This window comes from Xiphophorus hellerii, chromosome 22, assembly GCF_003331165.1.
Source record: "Xiphophorus hellerii strain 12219 chromosome 22, Xiphophorus_hellerii-4.1, whole genome shotgun sequence".
Lineage (NCBI taxonomy): Eukaryota > Metazoa > Chordata > Actinopteri > Cyprinodontiformes > Poeciliidae > Xiphophorus > Xiphophorus hellerii.
In genome coordinates, this window is record NC_045693.1 from 19,636,546 (window position 1) to 19,658,511 (window position 21,966).

A 21,966-nucleotide genomic window follows, 5' to 3' on the forward strand; every position below is an offset into this window, starting at 1 on the left:
TTAATGTGCAGTGTTGGCCAATCCTACGTGGGGGTGGCACGGTGAGGAGAAGATGACAGTAAGATAGACGAGGGTTGTCACTGGACGACATGAAACGTTGATGGGTCTTAGCTTTTGATTTCTCCCTGGACAGTGAAATGCAGGATATCTGTAATAAAAGCAAATCCTGGATTCAAACTCTTTCTGTTTGACTAAAGTCAAGTTTAGTTTTCCTTCAGGTACAAGGTATATTTTAATTTGATGTGGTAAACACGTTTTCTGCTAGGACTACACACACAGTTTTAAAAGAAAAGGGTTACTTACCAGGTTTAAAAAAAAAAAAAAAATCCATACTATTTGTGTTGTTTGCGATAGTTTTATCCATTTTTATACCCTTAGTAACCGACCTTTTGACCTCTCTAGGCTCACCACTTGCACTCGTTTAACAGCTGGAAAAAGCTTGAGCAGCCTGTGATGCTGAACTACGTAAAGAAACGAAGATGTTCCAGTTGGGGATTTTTTGTCACAAAAAAAAAAAAAAAAAAAATTTTAGATACTCCAGATCAGGCATTTGTAGATGACAGGTCCCAAGACATTGTTATATTAATGTTAAGGTCAGTGTTCCTGATGTAACATTACATTTGAAAGAATATTGCATGACAGGAAGACTGCTGACCAAAAAGAACACATGGGCTTTTCTGTCTGTGGTGGGCTGGGGAGATAATAGTGGAAGGTGTGCGTCTTATTGCATCTGGCGTAAAACAATGACAGCGTTTTAGAAAAAAGAACATCATGATAATAGGGAAACAAGTCGCCCATCTTTGCCGCCGCTGTGCACATCGTTCCGTTGGTGTGTGTTGTGTGTTCTCCGACGATTTGTTTGGAGAGGTTTCAACAAGTCTCAAACTGTTTTCCTGAAGAATCCCTGTTGAGTTTATGTTTAACAGCTTTAGGTTTCGCTGCTCTCATTTTTTTTGGGGGGTGGGGGATTTTGAACTAGAGGTGCATAACTGTAATCTGTACATCTTAGAAAAACGTGATCAGCAGAACAAACAAGTAAGCGAAGTTTGTTCGCTTACTTGGTTAAGCGAACAAACCAAAGACAAAAACACTCAAAAAAAGCATTTTAAACATGTTTTAATCATATTATTCTGTTTCCATGCTGGGGTACCCAGGCCAAACTGATGCTTGGCGGAGATGGCAGCTCATCAGGAGGAGGGAGGGCAAGACGGGGTTAAAGGCATCGCGGTCCCCTGGAATAAAGAAGGTTTTGTTCGCAAGACAATCGCAACAAATCTCTGGTTCTTCTCTTTGCCTCCGCCTGCTCCCCATTTGTTTTTGCTTTTTTCAAACCTTTTCCTTCACCATCCTCTCCTCAGCTCCTTGCTTTGACTGTTTGACTAATATCCCATTCTGCCCCCCCCTCCCTCCTTCTTCTCTCATCCTCATTTCCCACCATAAATTCTCTCCTCCCGTTTTCCACACTCAACACACCCCACCCTTCGCCCTTCTCTCCTGTCTAGTTCCATTTCATCCGGTTGCTTTTTTTTTCTTTTTTTCTCTCCATTCTTGCTCCTTCTCTCTGATTCCTACTGCCTCATTAGAAAGAGCTTCTTCCATGGGTGCAGCTTTCTGGAGCTCAGAAGATGACAGGTTTTTTTTTTTTTCCAGTTGCCATTGATTGGATTATTGTTTGGCTAGTAGCAGTGTTAAATGCATGTTGCATGCCAGCTGTGTTTCCCCTTCCAACAAAATGACTTTTACACACTTCGGCTCAGTGACTGAGTCTGTTCCAGTTTTCGGTAAGCTGATCCTGCTGGCAGAGGCTACCAGAGACACTTCCTTTTCTGGAAGGACCTGATGCATCGTGTCAGTGATCCTCTGCCTCTTAACCCCGCTCCCCCTCACCTCACCTCACTCCTCTCTCTTTCGCTCTATCTCTCTGCCAGGCTGTTTGTGGAGAGACTCGTTTCATTTCCCAACGTCTGTGGAGAGAGGAACAGCAGAAGTCAGCCAGTCGGCAGAGTGAGGAGATTGCGTGGATGACGCCTCTTTTTTCTCTCTTTCAGCCTTTCCTTTCTGCCACTAACACCAGTAGCTTTCTCTCTTCTCATCCACCATCTATTTCAATCTAATCTCCATCTCAGCTATTTATTTTTTGAGAGTGTCTCCAGTTTCCATGCTCAGGTAGGCAGCAGCACATTCCTCCAGCAACACACTCCTTCATTCTACTTTTTTCTATATTCTCCTACTTTCCTCAGAATATACCAACATCCTCCTCCACCTTCTCATTCTCTTCCTCCATCTCTATTTTTCTCCTCTCCCTCTGCCTCCACACCCTCGCCTGAGAGGGTGCTGGTGAGATTTGCCAATTGTGCTCACCAAAGGCAGCAAGTGGGAGTGGACCTCAAGCAAACCAGCAAAGCTTGCTCGCAAAAAGTGTGCGCTTTTGCAAATGTGGAGAGGAAGAAGAAGAGAGGAAGAGGGGGAGGAGGAGAAAGGGGAGTAGGTGGAGTGGAGGGAGTGAGAGAAAGAAAAGCATCAGCACAGTCTTCCCAGTCTCTCCTCTTTTCTCACACTGTACCCCCAGTCTGCATGGGAGCGAATCTGCCTCCTCTGCTCCTAAATGGACATTTCTGTGGCAACGTTGAGTCGCTGAAGGCAGCTCCGCTCCACAAGCTCCTACATGCTGGATTTTAACACAAGTGGGGAGCGGAGAGGAACTGGGGGAGATCTCTGAATATGAGTGAGGAGGCTAAGGAGAAAGCAGGCGGCGGGAAAGGAGCCCATCGCAAGAAGAAAGGCAAAAAGGTAAGAGAGCTTGAAAAACTGCCTTGTATCTCTCTATGGCTGGGTTTGATGTGAAAGAAGTCTGAGGTTTCTGCTTGAGGTGTGCCTCACTCGTAAGGTTGGCAAGGCAAAAGTGGCTGAAGACTTGTTTTGATTGATTTTATTTTCATTTGCTGTCTCTGATCACCAGGTTTTATAACAGGTGCAGGTTTCTTGCCAGTATATTTGGAAGCACAGTGTGTGCATCTGTTTTGTTTTTCTCGTCTATTACTGCCCGTCTTCTGCGCGCGCTCTCAGACGGAGAGAGAAATATGCGCTCAGCCTCACCTTAGCATTCCAAACCAGCTTGGTTGGGAATGCTACCAAACCAAGCTGAGGAACCGCACATCAATCACCGCTTATTATTTTCCTGATGCTGCAACTGGTTGGTCTGGTTGTTTTGTTGTTGCTGAAAATGAGTGACTAAGAGAGCTGCGGTATGTGAAGTGGGTAGAGAGAGGGAGAGGGAGAAAGAGAGAGAGAGAACAGAGCATGGGGATGTCCTCAGGGGTTAGGGTGGGGGCAGCAAGACGCACGTAACGCACAGGCATCTGTTGGGCTGTCAAACTCTCTCACAGCTGTGTGTGTGTGTGTGTGTGTGTGTGTAGGGGTGTTTGAGCCACATGCACTGTCTGGTAAACACTGTCCCGTTTTGCTATCCCAGACCTGTTTTTAATGGTTTTATAATTGAAGGTGTTTGCTGCATGAACATGTTTTGACTTCTGACGTGGAATGTTTCGTTCTGTGATGAATTTTTTCTGGATGCGTTTCAGCACCCTGATTGTTTTTTTGTTTTTTTTTCCTCTCTCTTTCAAAATTACAAAAGATTACAACTCTGGCTTGCTCCAGTTCCTCCAGTGCTTTTGGGTCAATTGTTGACCCAAAAGACAAATTAATCCAATTCATATGCAGTCATTATTAATCATCCTTATTGGTCCAAATTCTTCTCCAATCAATCCACTGCATTACAGTATAATGTTTGTTTGTATTCGCAGCAAGATGAAACATATGGCTCTTTACCAGGGTGTCATTGTGTCAGGGGATGGTATGAATGCTCAAACATGGATAAATATATATATATAAATATGGATTTATGTGAGTGAGTTACTCTACACTCATCTTGGGTTTCCTACCACTTTGTTTCAGCTTTCAAACCTATGGAGAAAGATATTTATTTTTCAAAACCCAGTTATATAATTGAACCACTTGTCTCTTTTTCTAGCAAAGAAGGAGGTGCTTACCCAGATTGTCATTTAGGCAAGAGCTGTTACTGACTGCACTGTACTACTTACTGAATTTGCAATTACACATAGGTCTCATCATGGCAAAAAAATAGATCTATTAGTCAACAAATATTCCAAAAGGACCTCCTCTTCTAAAATACACTGGGAATCTTGTTAATCTTGTCCATATCATAAAAAAAAAATACACATAAATCACCCTTCTTCCATCTCCAAGTCTAAAACCTATAGAAAAACGTTTATGTTCACTAGAGATAATCCAAGATGTGCTCCATCTAAACTCATCTTAACTGTTTTCAAAGGAGACCTTTGACACCAGGCAATCATAGAATGGAGAGAAAATCCAAAGGACAAAGACAAAGAGAGCAGAAATGACACAGACACATTCAGTGTGTCCCATTAAATAATTTATAGCAGTGCTTAGTGGTTTAAAAAAAAAAGAAAAGATAAGCTGTCAATCTGGTTCCTCTAACTAGATTTATGTAAAGAAAATGTTTTAACACTGCTGAAAGAACCAGCAAACAAATACTTACTTAAAAACATCTATTTATATCTAGATGAACATTTGATTTTCTTCAAAGTACGTCGTACAAATTTAAGCACCATTATTCATTCTGCTGATAAATATTTTTTCATCTTTGCATATTATGGATCACTCCCTCTCATGACATCTTTTACTAATCCCAGTCCCCAAGGCACTGTTATTTTGGATATTTAAAATGTTTTCCTGATTCAAAGGAATGAATTGCCTCAGCAGTTCACCATCGAGTTCTGCAACATGAATCAGGTGTTTTGAACCAGGGAACAATTTAAAACCTGCAGGGCAGTGAACCCAATGAACCCGGACTCAAAATAAAAATGCCTTCATGGGTTTTATTTATGGAAGAAAGTCAGCATTAATAGCAATGTAATCTCCTGTAGTGAAAAACCAGTAATTATTACAAATATGTCTTTTAACGTTATAAATTTAGAATGTGCTAGCCACAGCCACAAGAAAAATGTTCACGTTTAAAGTATTATTAAATTAAATTACATACTATTATATTCCTAAATACTTTGTTAGACTATGTCTTCATATATTTGGGCTCCGATTCTTGTATGAACCTGTTGACTCTTACAAAATATGACAGATTATAACATCGGATGAAACCAAAATAACTGTTTAATGATCTCATGTTGGTAATTGTTGTGTACTGAGCTTAAGTAAACCCATTTCCTTACTGTAGGCTACGTGTATAAAATAGAAAATGACCTTGTATCATCTGCTGTCAGAGCTGGTAACCATGAAATATCACATGCTGCACAGAAACATCCAAAGAAGCAAGAGACAGCAAGGTCAAAAAAGGACAAAAAGACCTGCCCTGATTCAACTTTTATTTTCCACTCAAGTAAAAATCGTGTCAAAGGTGGACATCAAACCACCACCAAAACAGGAATATATCTGAGTGTGCTGGTACGCAGTCCAAAATGCATCGCTATTAGATGTGAAAAAGCTCCAACCATAATTAGATCAATAATAAAACAAAACAAAAAAAACAAACAAAAAAAATTGTCAGTAGGGATACAGGCTCTAGCTCAGAGAAAACAGATAGCGTGAATGTTGAATAGGACATAATTTCAGTGTCATGAGGATTCTCCAGTTGCATCTCTCTTCCCTGTCATATGTAGATAAAGAAGGCTAAATTCAGCCATGGGATTAAGTCGGAGGCCCAAAGTTCTCACTGTTCTCCCCAACAAACCTCAACCCGTTATCTCCCGCTCACACACGAGCTGCGGACCTCAACCCTGAAACTGAGAGCAGCACAGAAAAAGTAATACATATTCATGTCCCCCAACCCCCTGTCTTCCCCATGTGAAACCAAACCATTTATTGTGCAAGCACATACCCATGTGGGTTTGTGTTTTGCTGCTTGTGAGCGCGCGCGCGTGCCCGATAAGTATGCCAGATGTGTTAATGACTGTAGCCATGGCAACTAGTTTCTGCTCTGAGCGAATGATGTCGACGGTGAGAGCAGGCAGGCAGGCAGGGGGAGGAGGTGAATACAGTGACCAGAAGATGGATATATTTTTCATGAGGCATCTCCAGTGACAGGTGGAAAGCTCAAGGATACGATCAAACATCTTTTCCACTCAAGGTCCCAGACTGATTGTGATGACGGCGGACGTCATAAATCAACACACCCAACTCGAGTCGTTTTGTATGGAAACCCGTTTCCGCCACTCTGTAAAAAAAAAAATTATCTCATTATTTTGAGATACTATCTCATTATTTTGAGTTACTATCTCATTATTTTGAGATAGTATCTCATTATTTTGAGATACTATCTCATTATAATGAGATAATTTTTTTTTTTTTTTTTAACAGAGTGGCGGAAACGGGCTTCCATAGTTTTGTCACCATTAGTTGCTTTTGAAGAATGTGGCCTGTGTGTGTTAAGAACAACATGGCTGCTGTGTGTGCATTTCTGACTCGTTTGTTAATGTTTTGTGAAACACTTTGATGTTCCTCTGAGCGCCGGATGATCTCCGAGATGCTTAATAATAAGAATGTGATGTAGTTATAGAGATAATGAGGTTTACCCAACACAAACGTTCGCACAAGCACAGAAACGGAAAATTCATTTGCTTGCATTGCTTGTCGTCACACAGAAGCTGCGGTTGGGTCAAGTTGAATCTTTTCATGAAGCATTTTAATGTGCGGTTTGGCTGAGTGCTCACGAGTCAGAAGGCAATAAGACTCGAGTTGGTTTGTTTAGGTAGCTTACATTACACTTTTCTTTACCCACGTAAAACAGAAAAAAAGGGAAGAAAGATGTGCTCGAAAAAAGAAACCAGTGGATGCACAAAGAGGAATGTCGGTTTCAGAATCTAAAATCAGGTTAACTATTTGGAGAGAGAAAATAGTAAAATAAATTTACCTTCTTTATCCAACAAGCCGACTAGTACCAGGCATAATTCCACGATTTATTTCACAAATTTTGAGAGAGTGCCAACTATGGTTCAGCACCAATGAAATGTCTGAACCCCCTTTTCTAACCAACCATCCATTCCACTGAGGTTTGGAGGGAAAAAAACAAAAGTGGTTTATATGATGATACAGATTGATACACACATTTTTTAGCTTGTTTTTTATGTGCCTCATATATAAAAGCAGGATGTGCTCCAATAATAATGGCATTCTGGGATATGTAAAAATCTCGCACTAGAATTCAAATTTAGGCTTGAACTACACTTTAGAGACTAATGCCTGTAATTTTAAGACTACAAAAGAATTACAAAACAATATTTAAAGTTACTTTTTGTGTTTTTAGTGGGGATTCTGAACAAAGTAGACCACTAGCTACATGCTAATACCAATGCAAACTTAAGTAAAAGAGTTGCTGTTTCTGAGGTAAGTTAAAGTGAACACAACCCTGTGACACGATTATATGTCGTATGTTTTATCATCATGCCATTTCTTATTTCTTTGTGAAAGAGCCTCGACAAAATTTGATCAAGTTGTTGTTTACTTAAAAATTGAACTGAACTCTTAACTGAACAAACTGGGTCAAGTTTGTTTGTGTTTTTTAATATTTGAGTACAACAACCCAAGCTCTCTCTCAATAACATAAATCCATTATTTAGGGAAAAATAGCTCTTAATTTTTGCGATTATTTTAAAAATGCACATAAACGGAGTTCATATGTTGTATTGGACACCTGCAAAACTTCATTAAGACCAAATTCAGCACCATTTAGCCGAGCCAATCTGTGGACAGATTTATTCATAGGATTTGCTTAGCGAAAAAGGGTTGTGTAAGAAACAACGGTGCTTGTGTCAGAAAATTTAAAAAATCCTCAGTTGAACCTTCTGAATGTGTGCCTGTCAAGCATGCTGGCACAGGTAAGAAATGCGTTATCACTGCAACATTGGAAATTCTGTCACAAACAAGTTGCTGCTGCTGCTGTTGAGCAACCTGTGGCACAAAAACTATATTTGTTTGAGAAAAAGGAAAAAAGCCTATGCTCGCCGACTGAACTTACCAGATAAAATCAACCAGTTAAACACAAAATGTGATGACTTAGCCTCTGTTTCTCCATTAGTCCATCTATCACTGGAATAAATACGTCCCCTCTCTTTTGTGTTGACTCAGTGTTGTCTTGCTCCTAATGAGACAGTCAGCCAGCCGGGCTTCCAAGCTCAGCTGGCCCTGTTCTTTGTCTTGAATGGAAAAACCCTGCCAGAGATGGAGAGGCCTGCGTCTGGAGAACAGGCGAAATAAAGCCGTTCTGTGACAGTGCCTTCAAAGAGAAATGGCACATCACATTCCCCAGATAACAGGAGGGGGGAGCATTGGTAAATGTGCTGATGGAGGATGTGAAGTGTGTGTGTGTGTGGGTGTGTGTGGGCGTGTGTGTGTGAGAGAGAGAGCAAACGAGGTGCGGCTTTTGTTTTGGAGATTACGCTAATGGACTTGGCACAGAACAAATCCTTAAAGAGGCTATGCCTCATGGACCACTGGAGAGAAAATGTGGAAAAAGAAAAGAGGAAAACACTGAAATAGTCTGAGAGCAGCAGGTGAACCGTGCAGACTGTGAGTGAATGAAGGGGTGAATGGATGAAAGTCTTGTTCCAGAAAATACTTTTTAAATAACTATTAAAGTGTGAATCGCAATAAAAACACATAGAGGCTCACATAGCGGCTTGCTTGTTTTTTCTTCTTTGGTCACAATACTAAACAAGGAATATTTTTCAATTTCTGAAATTAATTCGATTTTTATTATGTTCCAAAATATAAAACTGACTTCAGGTTTGGTTGGAGCAGAGCAAATAACCGCTTGAAAAAAAATGTTCAAGGTTGATGTTTTGATATATATTTTTTAAATAAAACACGTTCACGTCACTTTGGAGCTATGTTGTGTTGACGTGTTGTCAACCTATGTGCCAGCTGTACCTGACGCAGCACGCACAGCTGTTGGGGAAATCCCCTTCCGTCCCCGGGGGATTCCTCCGACTGGCATCTGCAGCTACGTGGAGTTTGCGCTAGCTGGATGCTACAGGTAGCCATTTGGACGTAAGTTGATTTTTCTAAAGTATTCGTGATGTTTGCATTAAGCTTGTTTCGGGTGCGTAATTCAGTTGAGTGCAAAGATGGGTTGCTGTTGAAAGATGCATACACTGACATACAGTTGTAACTGCATGCAAAACCTTAATGTTCCTAAAAACGTAGAGTTTTACGATGCCAGAGAGTACTTTCTGTTGTTTTTGTTGTGTTTTTTGTTGCAGGACAGAACGGTGCTTTTCTCACTAAACATTATGCGTTGAGGTAGAAAACAAGCTGATGGCTACTTGCCGTACAGTGGAGATGGCAACAAGAAAATGATGGATCTTTTTTTAGTTCCCACACACTATAACTCTTCCTGTTTTTTGCAAGCAAAATATTATGAACAAAAACGTGTTATCCTTCATTCAGCCAACTAGGCAGTGCCATTCAGCAGGCGGAGGAAGAGCAGAATCACATTCTTATGCGCTGAGTGCAGATGAAAATGATCAGAAACTCTTTGTCATCTTATTAAAACGACTTTATGCCAGCAGCAATGGAAAAATACATGTCTACTTAGAAGTTGAACCTGATTGATATTACTTTTATGCTTTAAAAGCCGAAGACTCTTAGCCCTATCTTCAACATGTTCCACATACAACACCAAAATGTGATTACTTATATAAAGCAGTCCACACACTTCCACAAGTCTGTGTGGAGGTGTGTGTGAATCCACATGTGCCGTTCCTCCGGAGCTCTATAAATGCAGGCATGCATGCCCACGTGGGCGGCTGCGTTCCTGCCGTTTCTCTGTGGATGTGAGTTTTGGGTAGGTAGGCGTCCGGGAGCTTGGGCACAGCTGCAAGCCCTCAGGAGAGGGCAGAGGGATCAGCCTGTCAGAACTCCATCAATCTCAGATGAACCGTCCCTGATCTTGTGCTTCCGTCAAGTCGGGGAAGGAGGAGGAGGTGAAAATGAAGATGAGGAACCAGGGGAGAAGGTGAAATAGAGAGGGCTGAAAAGAGCGACAGGAGACGGAGAAGTGAGGGTGAGGTGACAGAGGAGAAGGGAAAAGCTCGTGATGGGAGTGATTCAGACTAATTTTGCTCCCCTTAGCTTATGATGTCATCAGAGTAACTTCTCGGTTCTGGCATCAGAATATTTAAATTTCCAACATTTTCAATATTTTGATTTTTAAATAATAACTATACATTTCAGTTCAGTTCAATTCTGGATTAATTTACATATCTTTTATCATAGATAATTCTTAACAAAGTTATTTAAATCACATCTGGAATTTGATACAATCAACTTATTAAATAAGATATAAAACAGAAGAAAGTCCTGCATTATTGAGTTTTTATTCGTTACATTACTTTTTTAACTGCTAAAGTTAATCTTAAACTGTTTTTCAGTGTGTTTAGCAGCTAACAGTTAGCCATTTTGGTATTTATACATCACATGGAAGCATTTTTAAGTGATGGAAGCTTTTTTTTTTGTGACCATTGGATGGCTCAGTCTAGAGTACGCACACGATGTGCAGAGGCTGTATTCCTCCACATGGTCGTCATGGATTCCGTTTCCAGTATCAGAAACTGAATCAAGCTTCCGAATCCAGTTTACTGTGTTTATACTGTTCATTAAAGACCGCTTTATTGAGGCTAAAAGACTCTTTAAAAAAAAGTGGATGAGGCTTTTTAAGTATTTCGGTAATCAAGTGTTCAACACAATAGAAAAACTCAAGAAGTACTTCCTTTTGTCCTTCAAAATAAAAGGGTGGCATCAGCTGGACAGGACTTCATGAGACAGACCTCACTTTACTGAGAACTACTGCAGAGTTGAAATATGTTGCTATACACCTTGTGTTTTATGTAATCCAACATGTCTGGTCTGATTTTCTTGACCAGTTTTAAAGAAGTTATCCTTTTGAAATGATTTGGCACTGATTAACGATGTTATTTCTGCTTTCTATGTATTAAGCTGACACTTCAAGTCCAGTCGCAGCAACACAACGTTAGAGACAGACAGAACACAGTCAGCTAACAAGCTCCTGAACTAGATCTAATCAACAAATATACTCAGCAGTGACAACCCACTCTTCAGTCTGTTTCAGTTCATTTTTCATATTCTCCTCCACATTCACGATGAAAAAACAAGCAATCTTTAAGGCCTTGGTTAGTTTTTTTTCCTCTCTTGTTTTCTTTCATGTCTGTCTGCAAGAATGAATCAATAACACTGAGGCCAGAGAGTAATTTAAACGAGTGTTTTTCACCGTTTAACAAAAAGGCGTACCGAGCTGCAACGTAATGTCTAATTAAAAATTTGTGAAGACTTTTGTGTAATTAAAAATAGATTTGTTGAATTACTGGATAAGTCTGGATGTGAACTAGCTGAAGATTTTCAGCTGGGGCTGCTTGGTGACCCAGAATGCAGCTGCTTTGAGACATCTAGTGTAATGATGTGCGCTCGGATATCCACTTGACTGGTACTTTCCTCTGCTGGCAGCGACTCTTGCCTGAATCAGAGACCGTTTTCCGTTCCCAGCAGCTCTGAGCGTGAGGGCTTTTTTTTTTCTCCTTCTGTTAAGCTCTTTCTGTTCCTTCCTTTTCCTCAAATTTCTCTCTCCTCTTAGTACATGGCATTATGACACAATACATTTTAAAAAGAAACAAAGATTTTTCCTGTCAGATTCACAACTCTCATAGTTATCCAATTTGGGATTGATTCTTCCTGCACTGTTGCTATGGCAACTGTCAAGAGGAGCTAAGCGGGATGACAAAATTTGTTAAAAGTGGAGATGCATCCGTCAGACGGGGTGTACAGTTTCTAATCTCTTTTGTAAAGCCTATAAATATTTTTCTGTCAGAACTACAATTAACTAACATAAATATTTCTTCAAGCCTTCCTGTTCAAGGAGAGGCAACATCTCACCGCGTTTGCGAGAGAGCAGTCAAAGTAAAACAGGTCATGGCTTATTTAGATTTTACATGTTTTTAACACCTTATGTTGACGTACATTTCATTAGGCATCAGTCCCTGTATAAGTTTCCTAGAGCAGTGGTTCCCTAACCTGGTCCTCTCGTACCCCTGCCCTGCATGTTTCAGGTGTCTCCTTGACTTAAGTAAACGGGTGATGGCAGGACAAAGTGGCAGATGGATGGATGGATTGTCTGCAGTATTGGGGGTGCTGCCCTGGTTTGTTGTGAAGAAGGAGCTGAGACAATAATGACCTTCTGATTTATTGGTCTGTATAAGTTCTGACACCAGCCACTGTCATCAGAAATGGATTATGACCGAAGGAATAACAGCTTGGACACTAGCGAGTGATACTAGCTTACTTAGTAGAGGTGTCTGGATTCATCCTTGGACATAAGGTGCAAGGTTATGTCCCTCAGAGGAAGCTTACAGTAGTCTGTGGCATTACATAGATGATATATGGATATACTTAAATGACATATTTTTGACTTAGGCTATCATATCATGCCTGAAGTTTAACATTTTAGTCATTTTTTGAGTTAACTGGTGTAGATAAATTCATACGTTTTGACTTATAAGCAGCTTTATATCAGGATTTCAAATTAGATAATCGATTCTTAAGTAGGTCTGCAAAAAATGGCAAAAATAAAATAGAACACATTAAACATTTTGTTGCAAATGTGTGCTTTAAGAACCTACCTAGTGTTGGGTGACCTAATTTCGAGATACATTTTTGATACTCGTGTCTAGAAAATTATGAAACTTATAGAAAGAAGAAATCCATTAATCTAAATCGGTCATGCACTGAATTTTGAAATGCAATCAGTGTAGAAACTTGTACATTTATTTCTTAGTTGTTTCTCAGTTAGTCAGCCAAAAATGGCTCTGGTTTATTGTTCTTCTGCTTTTGAAAGAACTGGTTAACAATAACTAACCAGTTCTATGAACAAGTTCTATGAAAATAATTAGACAGAAAGTGACGACATTAACATGAAGACATTAACAATGATCCCATTATTCCCACCCCAGTTTCCACAGTGAAGACATCATTGTCAAGTGAAGTGAATTCATGTCTTGTCATTTTTGAAGTGCAAATTGATTGTACGTACTTGCAATAAATATTCATGGAAAGCACTGTGGGTGCGAACAGAACAGATGACAGATTCAAACGTTATAGCTGTGACCCTTCTATGACTTCCATCAGGCCGGTGACATTTATGATGCTGTTCATAACTGAGAAAAGATCATTTACTGTGAAGGACAGTAAATGATCTCCCTCGTAGCCAGTTTTTGTTCTCAGGTGTTGTTTATTGAAGTAGTGGATGTATTTTGGGATCGGGAAAACTTCCAGTGGAGCCGTTCCAGATGGCTCACTAGTGCTTCCTCCATTGGATGAAGAATAAGAGCTTCTTGGAGAGTAGGATGAATAAATAAAAGAAAATGAAGTGAAGGGAGATGGCTGTCTCACAGCGAATCTGCAGTTTGTTAAGACCCTGCTGTTGAACTTCCTGCTTGAAGATGCATTTAACGGCAGGGTCCTGGATTTTCTGGATAGGAAATTGAAAGTATTTAAGGGAGAACACCAAAGAATCAAAATGTGTGCTTTGTAATAGAAAGCAGATTGCCAGTTTGGCACGATTCAGGATGAGGCAGTGCCAGAAAACCAGGTGAGGGAAATATCCAGGAAACATGCCGTGCAGTGTTTATTAAGAATCACCCTTTCTGTGTTTAAATCTATATTTCAGCATGATTCTGCTTTTCTAAAGGCTATCTACATAATTCTGTTCTGGTGGTTGTTTTACAGGCTGGGTTTGACTTATTTAAATAGCTTATCAGGATAAAAAATGTTCTTGTGTTGTATAAAAGATGGCTGCTTGATGGTGGGCCCAGAGATGGTTACCTTCGCTCTGGATCCTACATCCTACCTGTGTTCAGACAATAAATGTCATTTGAGGTTAGAACAATGTTCACTTTCTTTCATTCAGTGACTCAGATGTTTCTGTGCCCAAGAGACTGCTGCAGAGACAACTTTTACTTAAAGGAGTTGTAATTCTCTAAATTTACATTATGCTTCACATCTCTAGAGAAGTTACCCAGGCAGATTCTGATCAGTCTCTTTAGTTTATGTTGAACAATCCTCTGTTAGATAATCTGTCATGGTGCAATTGGAAGATTAGATCTCAGAAAGTTGCCGAAAGGAGCAATAATCTGAATGCTTCTGCTGTTTTGTTTCCGTTGATTCATCCATGTTAAATACTCTAAGCTAGGCCATAATCTTCATGGTGCTGTGTGCTTCACATATATGAGAGAGGGTTTGCTAAACAAGAAAGGTATGTCAGTGTATTTGGCAAAACGTTTGAGAGAAGAACCCAGGAAATTGAAGACAAATTCAAAGCTCAACCAGAATTTCTGTCTTCTGATAACAGCAAGGTGTCGAGCCACTGCTCCTCCGCATTGAAATGAGTCTACTGAGATGGTTTCAGTATCTGGTGCCTCCCCTCTAAGGTTTGTTCAGGTACATACCACCCTGACAGAGGGACTGCGTTAGTCTCCTAGCCTGGGATTGCCTTGGGATCCTGCTGGAGACAGAGAGGGATTTCTGTTTCCTGCCTCTTACCCAAAACCTAACTGAAGAGGATCAGGGTGTTAGTTTTTAAGGACAGAGTTTCAGCCACAGAAGTAAGACTTCCTGCGGAGTATCCGAAACATCTGGCTCTGATTTAAAGTTGGAAAAAAAAAAAAAGAAACAATCGAATAACTGTTTTTACTGAAGTAAAAATAAGTTTGCTGATTACATAGTAGAGCTGCAAAGGAAGGTTAGAAAGGGTAAATGATTCCTTGAATGCAGCCGACTGTTCTGGGCCTCTTGCGAAAGATCTGTATTTTTTTGAAAAGAAGGTTTCCTTAGAGTGTCATTGCCCAATGAAATATTGAAGTATTCATTTCCATTGTGATTCTTGTGTTTATATATCAGACTTTTTGACTTTCCATCAGCTGTCAACAGAGGCTCTGCTGTAAAACCCACCTTTTATGTACAACACGGTTTTGAAGATTATTTTGTAGGTATACATTTTTTGTTTGGTTTATTTTGGGGCAGCCAGCTCTGGGTTGACAGGCTTATCATGTGAGCCCTGAGGCAACATGACCTGAGCTACAGTATTGTCACACCTTTTGAAAAATGGATTGAAAGGACTAGGTAGGCAGTCTAGAGGAAGGTGGATGAAGATAATGGATGAGTGTCATGAAGGACGTGAAGGGGGGGACATTTTTTAAGAGATAAAAGAACATAGATTCCCAACAGGTACTGAATCCTTGGATGTAAACCTGAAATAGCTTTTGTTCAGGATATTCCCTGGGCCCTCTGTAATAGTCACAAAGGAGGCGTCTTTACCACAGTATTACATAAGAAGAAAAAATGTCTCCTCAGTATTCTGGTAAAACTTTGACATTTGTTGAGTTTTATTGTGGCAGAAAATAAAAATCTTTCTCCAACTCATCTGCTCTCCTTTCCTCAGAGCAGAGGAGCCAGACAGATGGGATTCACTTGATATTGATATCTCAATTTGTGCTGAAGACAGACTAATGTGGCTTTGATTTGATTATGCGCCATGCGCTTCTGGGAGAGAGTAAAGGTGGCTGTCTGCTTTGTGTGGATCTGTCCTTTTGTTTGCCTTGAGATATTTTTGTCTGTGTTAAACCCAGATGCTTTCTGTTTCTGGTCAGTGACTGATAGTGGCACTTTTTTTGTTGTTTATGAGCAAACATTTAAATGTATTCTCCCATCCACCACCAATTCTGATAGTCACTGATTTCATTGCCTACTTCATTTGGTTTAATTAATTTACTTTTTGCTACACAGGCCAGAATCATCAATTGTAGGCTGCATAAGTGGGCTTTTTGTAATGAGAGTCCACCCTCAAATGTGTAACTTTGAGAGGATGTAAATGTAAGAATTAAATTAATAGAAGAATGTTTTTCTGAATATTTGTTTTACAAAAGAATCTATGAGTTATGATTGTTCAATTTGTTGCTTTACCAGAATCAGGCCATTGGGAGTCAAATGGGCAAAGCATGCAAGTCTCATGTGTGTGTTGCGTGTTTTGTTCTGTGTGTTTGCTGTAGAATGTCCCTGTGTTTTCCTGGACAGCAGCATGGTTTCTCCTGGCCTGGGGTCAGAGGCAGCAAACACACAATGTGACAAACTCCAGCTGTGAGGGTGTGAATCTGCTAATGAGATAGCCTTTGTATGTGGTTGCACGAGTGTGTGTTTGTCCATGAAATGACCTGAATGGACATTTTTACAAGAGGTGATCATTGTCATTATCTGCAGCATCAAACACCGTAAGGATGTTGCAGATCCTTCAAGTGCTCTACAAAATGGGACATTTTGAAAGAATATCAAATATCTTGTTTACAAAATGCGTTATTTGTTTCAGCATTCACTGTTTATTGGCTTATTTACAGTCATATTCAACAAATTAGAGTTTAGATGAGGCCCATTTGTTTAGACCTTTAGAAAAGATCAACCTTTAAGCCGGTATTAAACATACTTTTCATTAAACTCTGATTTCTGTATAAAATATGTTATTCATTGGTCTAATCATGTAATATTCGAATTTGAAATAGCCTGTTTTTTAAAACATGCAAGTGTATTATCATCATTATCATAAATAACATCCTTTGTGTGTAATTAATCCATATAATGTGTTAAACATAGCGATAAAGTTCCTGAAATAAATGGGCTTTTCAGTAATATTCAAATTTATTGAATAGGTCTGTATTTATGGAAAACCTTAAAGTGAAATTGCCTTTTATTCTTGACTCAAACGTTTTGAAAAAGTGAACTTGTAATTTGTTCACATATCCAATCCAATATTCTTTTTATTCTTTTCACTTATTGATCCTGCTAAAGCTCACTCTAAAAAATAAAACCAAAGTAATTTTAAGTCATATTTTTTAAAATTTGATTACAATTTTTTATTAGTAATCTGTTTCCGTTAGCCACTCTAACATGGGAAAGACAGGAGGACATGCCACTAAGGTAAAGCAGCTGAGTCAGTCTTCAAGAACTGTATAAAAGAAAACAGCTACATACCTAAAAAAGGCCCTCACGTCTCTACAAATAAAGAGCTTGAAAGATTTTCACCAGAATGGTACGGAGACAAAAACGTTTTAGTAAGCTAACTATCAGTTGAATTACAGGAGAAGGCTTTTGTACAATTTGTTAAACTCTCCTGGGGCATGAAGTGGAACCATGTGCTTCGCAGAAAGAGTCTAAGATTCGGTTTTATTGCAACACACATTACAGGTGGGCTATAGAGCAAAACAGTCCTTTCCAGAAGTAGGAAACATACTTTCAGCAGCTGACACCTGAGGAAGTTACTAGTCGGACCATCTGCTAGTGATGGTTTCAGTCCGACTCGTAGACAACAACAGCAACTGTTAAAATAAAACAGCTACATATTTGTAGATTATTTCCTTTATTTATTTTTCAAATTAAAAAGTCAAGTTGAAATAATTTCTCAATAATTCTGTCCTAAACTGAACATTTTTTTGATCACGGGAAGTTATAAACATTGACTTGCAGAGGCAAAGAGCTGCAGATGTCTCCGGATGATTAAATGTGACTAAAAGGAGTAGGTAGACAGAGAAGGAAGGGTTGTCAAAGGCTGCCAATATGGTGAGATTCAGCAGAGCACAGAGGAAGTGTAAAATGATGTGATTGTGTTGAGAGGAAGCTGCGGGAGCAAGGAGGGGAGAGGAAGGCTCAGCGTTCACCCACTTGTGTCATGAATAAATCACTGCTGATATCTTCTTGGTGTCTGGCCCAGTGCAGACCAGCATGCTTTCATAGTTATAGCTCATCCCAGATGGCCTAGTTTACCCACAGAGAATAAGCCAAGTCATAATTTACCAGCTGGGGACTATTTCTGATTGCTTCATCCATCATGAATTACCCGGCACAACTGAAGTCGACCCGAGGACCCCGGTCGAACAAAGAGGGCATCCCCTGCCGCTGGAATCACTTGAACGAAAGACAAAACAATCGTATGATAGGGGAAGCGGCTGAAATACACATTTCAGAGAGCTGACAAAAAGTTATTTGAGTTCTGCAGCATGAAGAATTTTTCTAAAAATTACTGACGTTACATCCACAGCGAAGGGTGTTATGTAAAAAGTGAGTGGGAAGATGAAATCACTGCCAAAAGGGAGGGAAAAAAGTCAAAATTACAGAATAATAAAGTTTTGTCAGCACTGTAGGGCTTTGCAATACTGATGACTAAGTTCTGAGGGAACAAAAAGACACATTTTTTTCCCTCGGTGTGATTAAACAATGGAGACATCCTCCTCACTGCTCAGCACAGAGAGGGATTGAGTAGTTCAAGGAAGATCTAGGCTCTGCTGTAGCTGCAATATTCGCCACAGCTCTTCTTTTGTCTGTGATTTAGGATCATTAACAGCTTTGGACACTAATAAGGTGACAGAAAGTAAAGGTGTAAAATCTAATTTGAAAGTCTGGTTAGGTCTGACTTTTTCTCCTGCAAGGAGCGACTAAAGCTTTCTGATTTGAGTCGTGAACATCAATTAGGGTTTATTCACCTCCAAATATAGTATACAGGTGAAACTGTTGTAGTTATAAATGGATTATTATCAAACATAGCTGAAGCATTTCATCAGAGGTGGCAAAAATGCCACTAATTCCTCTTAACTCTTCCTGATGACCTGCCTGCTTCAGCCATATTTGTCCGAACACCTTCAGTGGAAGTCTTGCTTTCTTCAGGACTGTCCTCCTATTGCACTAAAACGACGCACATCCCTTACAGCTTAAACTGCCCAAACTACCAAACACACATCAAGTGGAGTGACATCTTGTCCTTGATTGAAATGTCTTAACATAATGTTGACCAACCTTTCGCAGCTGGAACAGCTTCATCTCCTCTGCAATGGCTTTTCGCAAGGTTTATGGTTATTCTTCCACAGGTCAGACGTTGATGTTTGACCCCTGGCTCACAGTCTCTAATTTATCCCAAAGATGAGGTTACCATGTCGACATTGGTGTGCCCTCACGGCGGAAAAGGATGGGGTCATTCTCAAACTGCTCCAGCAAAGTTGGGAGGAGAATGTTGTCCTAAACGTCTCGGTGTGCTGAAGGCAGGAGAACTGAACATGCTTGCTCAAGTATCCACTTTATTTCATGCTCCATGACAACCCGCTGCAGGAAGCCTGTATTAAATCAAATAACATCACCGCCCGGAAAGTTTCCATATTATCACAGCTTCAATAACGGTACTGCACGGGTCTGTCGGTGTGTGCTAAAGCGCCTCCTTTCCTAACAGAAGAAAGCAGCTTGCTGCATACGTTACCAGCATAATCACAGTTAAGAGTTTTGCAAGGGAAGCATTAGTATTGATTCTGCACAGTCCAGAGACTGGGTAATGTGCTGAGAGCTGGGATTCATCGGCAGCCATATATGAGGAATCACAGGAAATAAAAAGCTCATATAAGAACAATAACATAAAGAAAAACATTTGAGACCAAGACATTGTGGATGTTTTTATTGACTCTTTTTAGGTGAATCATGCAAATTTGTTCATATTAGAATATCTTTAGAATTCATGTATTCTTCTGTGTTATCAGGATGTAATTAAAGATGTTTTTTTTTCCCAAAAGAAATTAGTTCAAGATCAATTTACTGCTTTGAGGTTTCCCATATTAGTCAGAAACAGACCACAAAACAGCACACTTTTAGGAAGGATATCAAAAGACCAAATGTAGCTTAATATATGTGGCATTTAAAAAAAAACAAAAAAATCTATATGGTCATATGTTGGGAATGTAAAAAGGCTCCAGAGCTTCTGTAGTAGATTGCATAATGTTGAGATGCTGCATATATAACTTCACCAACTAGAAATATTCACCTTAAATGAAAAATACAACATATCTTATGCGACATGTTTCTTCACATTGTTGATCTTAATTTGATCCCCCCTCATCTGTCTTTATCTGCTTCAGTTGCCAAAACAGAATCCCCCTCCTCCGGGCAATCGTTCTCTCTGGCTCAGCGGAATAAAACATTGTCCACTGTGTGACCTCCTTTCCTCCTTACACTTTCAGCCCATATCTGTTCCTTTTTTTCCTTTTCTTTCATTTAAATATTTTTTTTGTCTCATCTTTTCAGTTACCTTTCTTGGTGTGATCTTTCTTGTTTTTTTTTGGCTGCGTTCTCATTGAAACACGGACTAAAACCTGAAGGAGAGTTCCGTTTTCCCTAAAGAAGCAGCAGCTCACGCAGGAGCCAGGCAAAGAAAGAACTGCCTGAACATCAAAGCCTCCTGCCATTCTCGGCCTGCTGGAAACCCAGAGCGCTGGCCAGAGAATAGGTGAAGGAGTAGGAGGTTGGAGAGGGGATGTAAAATAGACATCTTGCAGTGAAAAGTGTCTCTCCCCCCTCTCACTGCAGGCATGTATATATGTGGCTGTCTGCATTTCAAAGTATTCAGTTCCAGGCCTTGCGTGTGTTCGCTAGCAGCCCGGCATCTCGAACCTGCCTGCAATCAAACTCCTAGTGTTTCTCTGCATTGGAGTCTCAGGGGTGAGAAAGTTTTTCCATGGATAAATATGAAAGACAGTGAAGATCTTCACTACTTGGTTGCTACTGCTGTGCACGCTTCTGATTCCCTTAATACAACATTATTTCATCAATTTTGACTTAAAATATATTTCAAGCTTTTTGCCCAGACAACTTTATAATGACCAATGAACAGTGTCCTATCTTTTTTCTGTAAGTTTGTTTGGAGTGCTGATAACTGGTATCAGAGCCTTAGTGAGTTTTCTCTCTGGGTATGACACATTGGTTTCCTTTCCTCTTTCTAAGGTAAGAGTTGTTAAAACTACATGTAGCAATCTATGAGCTTCATGTCTGTTAAGCGGCTGATTGCAGGTTGGCAGAGTGAGCAGATAGCTTGACTTTTTTTTAACAAATTGAAATCTGCTTATTGTGCTTTTGTTACTTTTATAAAGGGCAGAGCAGAAAGAGGGATGACATTTAGAAATACACACTTGAAAAATACTGTTTTTAAGACTGTGTTACTTTGTGTGTTATATTATTTAGCAGTAAGAGGAATAATTGCTTTCTTTTCTGTTTAAAATAGAAGCAGTAAGATGATAATCAAATTTACATTGAATCATTGCCTAGACACCTTCATACTGCATACTTCAGCTTATTTACTTAAGTTTATGACACAGTAAGAATCTCACAACAGTTAATATCAAGCTCATCTTGTACCTGAGTACAGTGTTGACCTGTGATTTTATTACGCTAACACTGCTCTCTTCTTCTTCTCCTGTTCAAGAACTTTAACATTATTTTGACTTTATTATTTACTATGTGTCTTAGTCAGTTTTTCTATAAATTTACAAGTCATCCCAGGTTTTTCCCACAACGAAGTATTTTTTCTTATAGTTTTTTTTTTTCTTGTTTGCAATAAATACAACCAACAGCCATCCAGGTCAGATTTGCAGGTCTGTGTTCGTTCTTTCGCTCCCTCATCTGTCTGGAGGAGCCACTGATATTTTGTTATCTGCTCCTTTTGCAAAGCATTTGTCACAGTGATGTTCTACAGCAGAAACAACATACGGCTGTCTGAAACAAAGAGAAAATAATTCATAACTTCCCCATGTTAAGGAGGCATAATTATAGCCATCTGTTTCAAAGTGAAAAGTGAATAACAATTAAAACATTTTAGGTAATGGTTTTCTTAGTACAACTTAAATGATTGCAATCCCTCCACATCATCAATTGTTGCTGTTTTTTGACCCCAAAGCTGAACAAGAACTGTGCTGTTCGTGAAGGCAGCTTTTGCTTGTCCACAAAAGATACAGCGTGCATCTATTTTCTGTTTTTGCCCTTTTCTTATTCTGA

General features: G+C 39.7%; 1 protein-coding gene across 3 annotated transcripts in view; it reads left to right on the plus strand.

Moving 5' to 3' along the window:
- The first annotated feature begins 1,920 nt into the window (after positions 1-1,920).
- The window catches only part of LOC116713177 (ankyrin-3-like), a 135,890-nt gene continuing 115,844 nt past the window's right edge, over positions 1,921-21,966 (plus strand). Inside the window, exons 1-2 of one of the 3 annotated variants that reach the window (XM_032553200.1) lie at positions 1,921-2,166; positions 2,241-2,790. In XM_032553200.1, coding sequence (XP_032409091.1) covers positions 2,722-2,790 — 69 coding nt within the window. In that variant the 5' untranslated portion in view covers positions 1,921-2,166; positions 2,241-2,721. The other 2 variants (XM_032553201.1, XM_032553199.1) reach the window with 2 other exon arrangements.